General features: G+C 56.5%; 1 protein-coding gene across 1 annotated transcript in view; it reads right to left on the bottom strand.

Annotated features, from left to right (window-relative positions):
• Positions 1 to 644: 644 nt before the first annotated feature.
• Positions 645 to 6,000, bottom strand: part of RREB1 (ras responsive element binding protein 1) — a 124,973-nt gene continuing 119,617 nt past the window's right edge. Inside the window, exons 12-14 of the mRNA XM_040645027.1 lie at positions 4,850 to 5,677; positions 2,220 to 3,526; positions 645 to 2,000 (exon numbers count right to left, since the gene is read on the bottom strand). Of these exons, the coding sequence (XP_040500961.1) occupies positions 3,009 to 3,526; positions 4,850 to 5,677 (1,346 nt within the window). The 3' untranslated portion in view covers positions 645 to 2,000; positions 2,220 to 3,008. The remainder of the gene's footprint in view (positions 2,001 to 2,219; positions 3,527 to 4,849; positions 5,678 to 6,000) is intronic.

Raw genomic sequence — 6,000 nt, 5'->3', positions numbered from 1 at the left:
GTGCTGAGCGGGGGCGGGCTCGCGGGTCCCTTGATGGCCCCCGGGCACCAGCGGCCCGTCCTGCGCGGGCTGCAGCGCGGGGGCCAGACCAGCTGGCGGGATGACAGCAAATCACAGGACGGCCGTGTGACCGGCAATCTGCCATTTTTAAAATATAACATTTATTGCTTAGATGGTTTGATACAGAACAGCTTTTCTTCTCATTTTGAATTTGGAAGTACTATACAAACTGAATACAAAGAGGAAAAAGTACCAAAACCAAACCTGTGATTCTGTTCATGTGGCATAAACCGGTTTTGTATATAACACGTAGCAGCAGTTAAGTTCCCTTTAGAAAAATATGAATTCTACACATTTATTATTGTTTCCTGTTTAATGCATGGGCTGAAATCACTGGGATCAACTTCCTTCTTGAAGAAAGAGAGGACAGAGACGAAGAGCGTGGAAGGTACGACGCATCTTTCTGAAACTAGCATCTGACTGTCATGTAGCTTCCCCCCGGGCTGCGTGGAAAACAGCCCTGGGTTTTATATTTTGTTTTCACAGCCAGGAGTTTCATGTAGTGATTGAATCTCAGCATTGTGTCCATAAATCAAAGAGAAAAACAAGAGAAAAACTTGCACCTCAAAAAACTTTTCAGAAGATTGTAAAAGCCCTGAGAGAAGGAGAAAGAGAATCAAACAAAATGTATAGAAACAAATTAGCTGGACATGCAAACTAAACTACGATTCACCCAGAGTTTAAACAAATCACAAATTTCACAGTTTAATATTGGGGGGGGGCAGGACAACAAACAAATAATACATTTCTCAACCTCACTAATAAAATGTGGCAAGACCTTATCGACTACCAGGGTACAGATGGAGGCTAAATAAAGCTTTAACTCAATAGTGATTATTGCAAGCTGTGGCCCCTGGCCACGCGGCCGGGCCAGTTCCTGCTACATCTCACCGCCGCGCTAAGTCATGGCTTCTCCCCACAGAGTCGCGAGTTTTAGTGTGGAGAGCTGCAGAGAAAAACAAAACACAAGATACCCCAAATAATAACAACAACAAAAACAACAATAACAATAGTCATAAAAAAATGCAGGGATGCATGAACTGGTTTTTCAACTAAGCAAACCACACTGGGCATAAAGTGATAACAAGGGATCATTGGTTCTGATTTGGATTCATCTCGAGTAAATCAAACCTCGGGTTCAGACATCCCCAGTACAGTTAAAAGTCATAGATACCTCAACCTTTTTCCTTTCACATGCAAAGAGATCGCGCGTCATTTTCCCAAAAGAACATAGAGCTTCCTTCGAAGTCTGGGCAGTTGGGATTTTGGCCACGAGAAATCAGTCAGGAAGTGGGGAGAAAAGGGTCTGTGTTGGTGAGTGTGGGCAGAGGGGGGAGGCTCAGGGCCGGAAGGGGCTGGAGCGCGGGGAGGGGTGGCCGGGGGAAGGCCGGAGGATCTGGCAGTGGGGCAGCAAGCGCAGGAGGCCCCTGGCAGCGAAGGCTCGGGAGCCCCAGAGGTCTCGGCTGAGGGACAGGACGCTGAATGCAAGCTCAGCTACAGCAGGGAGATCTCTCTTGTCACTGCCGGCGGCTACCGTGAGGCAATTCTATCACCTGCATGGGATGCTCATGAAAAAAAAAAAAAAACCTGCCTTTTCGCACCCAGGGGTTGAGGCTACTTCGGGAACACTAGACAGCATGTTTCGCTTCAAGCACCAACCCCACGTCACAGGAAGGTAAATACAAATCTATTTCTCATCTTCCAATCTTGCATGTGCAGTTTTATTACCAGTAGTAGTACTTCCTCGCTTTGCAAACGACAGTAGCACAGGCGGGTAAGGCTTGGGCCGGGTCTGGCAGGGAGACCAGTGAGGGACAGGTCTCGTCGCTGCCTGGCTTTCTCAGAAGCCCCGGGCGGGGCGCGTGCACCCTCGCTCTCCCCTCTCTGAGCTGCTCTTCGGCCGGCCGTGCGGGAGGACAGCTCCTGGCCCCCGCTGGATTCTGCAGTCACGGAAGAAAGGCTTGTCTAAGTACAGTAGAAGAGCTACCACCCGGGGGAGGGGGGCCAAGGAAAGCTGCGGGCACATGCCCACATGGGGACCCGGGGGCAGCCCAGGTCTCCCCGGACAAATATTGCCCATTTGTTTCTGCTGACTGCAGAGACCAGCAAACTGATGAACTAATAATAATAATAATAATAATAATTAATAATACATATACCAAAAGGGGGGAAATCAGATATAGGACATCTGTGCATGTTCTCCATAGGTTAAAGTTGCCAGCGTAACTCTTCTCTGGAAGTTAAGAACGGATGTCTTGAAACTTGAACAGTAATACCATGTCTAACGCTGAAAACACGTACAAGGTTGAAGCTAGAATCTCTCCTGGTTTTGGCTGGCACCAAATTGGAAACCTTCATCAACCATATCCCGCCATACCGGGGACCAAATTACAGCTCCACCATGTAGCAAACAGAATAAGAAAAAGGTCTATTTGAGAAAAAGAACATCTTATCCATATTTCCTCTGGTAATTTACATGAAATTCACATCATTTTCTTCCAGTTATTGGTTATGGGTGTCCAAGGGCATATTTTTTTTTCGTCTGTTTCCAGCTCACAGAACATACGTTACTATCACAGATTCGCAAGAACAAGCTCACACACACCAATACAGAAGGTTACGTTAATGCTTAAATGAAAAGGTCCTCTCCAAATAATTCATTAACATATTTGCTTTGTTTTCAAAAAGTCATCTTGGGGAAACACAACACCCAGGCTGACAGCAAGGACCGGTGAGTATTTAAGGCACTGGAGGTGTGCGTGCTGCGTCTCTCGCACGGAGATGGAAGGCTATGGCACTGGGCAAGACGGCCCGCTCCTGCTCGTCTCTCTCTCTCTCTCACTCCCCAACAGCTGAAGGGCACTGAGGAAACCTCATGAAATATAGATTCAGGACACTTTGCTCTGCTGGCTTTCGTCTGGGTGCTGGTGGGGGGACAAGATGGGCTGTCATTCCATTCCCAGGAGTGGCGAGGCACCATCTGAGGCCCGGATGGGGTGGGCGGGCCTCTTGCCTTGCAGCTCGGGCAGGTCCTGCCCGAGGGCCGCCGGGCTCTCCGGGTCAGGGTCACCCTGAGACTCCTGCTCCTTGGGGCTGCCTGATGGAGCAGCCCTGGGAGCACTCCTGCCGGCTTCAGCCTGGCCGGCACCCGCCGTCCGACCTGCCGCCCGCTCCTCCCTGCGGCCGGGATCCTTGGTGGCGTTGGCCAGGCTCTCCTTCCGGCTCCGGGTGACAGCCACGTGGTTGCTGGCCGGTGGAGCCGAGTCGGCCTCGTTTTCTGAGACAGGGTTGTTGCCGCTGTGGGTGGACTCGCTCTCACTGTCCTCCTCACCCCGCTCCTCCTTGTCGCTGTCCTTCCCGTGCTGCTTGGCGTGCCTGGCTTTCTGGTGGACCCGCTGATGGCGAACCAGGCTGTGCTTCAGGGTGAAGGTTCGCTCACAGGTCTGACACTTATATGGCCTTTCTCCTGGAGCAACGGGAGAAAGAGGTCGTGTCTGTTAACAGTAAGGCCACCAGTACCCAGCTCTCTGTGCTACACAAGAGCGGCAGCCGTGTGAGCAGGAAAAGGAGCAGCAGGTAGTAGGGGCCAGGCCCCCGCCCCGACTCAGGAGGAACCCTCCTAATTGTCTGAACTGGCAAAATAAGGGAGCAGAAATGCAAGGGGCCGGCCTGGGCTTCACTCTCGCTTCCATCTCTCCAACTTGCTTGTTCACATACTGAGGCAGGAACCAGGGTCCCCAGGTGGAAGCCTCACGGACACCCAGACTGGCCTGAAAAGAACCTCAGGGGAGGATCACAGCAGGGTCCCTGTCACAGGGACAGGGCGCCACTCCTGTGGCTTGCGCATGACAGTGGCACCTCCCCGGTCAGAGGCACCAGAGCAGCTGGGGCTTTCCCTCTCGCTCACAAATATGGGCTGTGAGCAGCTGAGCGCAGCACCTGCCAGGAGCCCAAGAATATCTCTCTGCCGGGAGCCAAACACCGGAGCCCTCCAAATCCCCAAGCGGCGGGGCGGAGGAGTGTGTGGGGAGAATGTGTGCACCATGGCTGCCACGGGAGGGACAGGCGGAAAGCTGAGACCAAGATGCAGGCTCTAGGTGGGGTTTTTTTTGGGGGGGGGGGATAGGTTTAAATCTTTTGGCTTTGTGAGTATAACCTGGTCTCCTCCTTTCTACCAAAACAACGGCCCCTTCTCCAGGGTTTGTAGGCGGGGAGTTCCAGAAGGAGCAAGGACATGTGTGGAACACGGCCGCCCTGACATGCCTGTGAAGCTCCTGTTCGGTGACATCAGTCAGGCTGCCACACAGCCGGCAAAGGAAAAGCCCCCGGCTGTGCGCACGTGCAGCCAACTTTCCCCCGAACGGCCGAGGATGAAGCCCAGGTGCCTCCCACAGAGTCCCGCAGAGCACCTGCCCTATGCCCGCTCCCCAGGCCACAAGCCCAGTCCTTCCCAGGCTCACCACGGGCCCCAAACAGCCAGCACCCACATTCTTCTAGATGCTTCTATGGGACAGGGCAGCCCTCCTCCCGTTCTACAGCTAGGAAAATGGTGGCTCAGAGAGCTGACCAAAATGCTCTCAAAACTACCACTGCTGAAGGGCCACCCCTCCGTGACCCTGCCAGGAGCTAGCATGGGCCAACTGCGAAGGAAACAACGCAGCTTCGCGGGCCCGCGCGCACGCCAGGGCCGGGCCGCACTGCTTCCGGGGAGGGGCCTCGTCCAGGCCCGAGGCGGCCGTCGGCGGGCAGGCCCCGCAGGTGTGGGGAGTAGAGGCGCCCCGCCCCTTACCTGTGTGCGACCGCATGTGCCGGGTCAGGTCCTGCAGGGACCAGAACCTCTTGTTGCACACGCTGCACACCTTCTTCCTCTTGTCGGCCTTGCTGGCCGCGCTTCTCGGCGAGTCCGTCTTTGGCTTCTTGTCGTCGTCACTCTTCTCTGAGGACTTCTTCTCGGCCACGCTCTCCCCGTCCGAGGCGCCCTCCGCCTCCTCGCCCTGCTTCTCCCCCGAGGCTTCCGACGACGAGGCCACCCCCTCCGCCAGGGGCTCCTCCGGGGGGAGGGCGGGCTTCTCCTCTGGCTCGGGAGCGGGGACCGCAGCGGGGCCGGGCAGCGGGCCCTCGGCACCCCCTCCGCTGGCGCCCGGGCCGTCCTCCTGGGGCTCCTCGCGGCCGTGCGCCTTCCTGTGGCGGCTCAGAGTCCCCTGGAACTTGAAGCTCTTGCCGCAGACATCGCAGGCGTACTTCTGGTCCTGCTGGGCGGGGCCCCCGCTGCCCGTGGCGCCCGCGTCGCCCTCGGCCAGCTTGAAGCCCATCAGCCTGCTGGCGAGGTTGAGGTCCAGGCTCTTGTTGCTGACGGTGTCTTCCTCCGGGCCGTCCGCGTCCTCGTCCCTCTCCTCCACTCCGCGCTTGTCCTCGTGCTCCTGGCTCTCCCCAGCTCCCTGCGCCTCCCCATCCCCGGGGGGCGCGGCCGGTCCCCGCGGCACCTCCTCTGCCGGGAGCTCCTCCTGGACCTGACTGGGCGCAGGGGCTCCCTCGGCCGTGGGCTGCTCTTTCTCGCGGGAGGTGAGGTCCAGCACTTCGCCCCCCGGCGCTGGTGTCTCTGTGTCCGACTGGCTATCTGCGGGAGCGAGCACAGGGGCACAGGCTGAGGCCCAACGCCACCCAACACGCGCCTTCCAAGAGCCCCACTGGGACTCTTGGCTGGACCCACCTCCCCAAGCCTGTATGCCAACCCCAGCAAGGATGCCTCTTCCCCCCACTCCTTGTTCCCACTCACATCCCCGGAAGGCCGTGGTGAACCTGGGGTTAGTTTACAAAAGGCAAAAGGAGCCTCCACATACACACAGGTTGGGGTCAAGGGGCCAGCTGCTCTCGGAGCTCTGGCCCTCCCCTTCCACTGCCCCCCGTAGCGGTGCCCGGCGCCCTCCACTGCCACACACA

This window comes from Ursus maritimus, unplaced genomic scaffold (assembly GCF_017311325.1).
Source record: "Ursus maritimus isolate PB19 unplaced genomic scaffold, ASM1731132v1 scaffold_30, whole genome shotgun sequence".
Classification (NCBI taxonomy): domain Eukaryota; kingdom Metazoa; phylum Chordata; class Mammalia; order Carnivora; family Ursidae; genus Ursus; species Ursus maritimus.
Note: the sequence above shows the minus strand (reverse complement) of the source record. Positions and strands in the feature narration are given on the sequence as shown.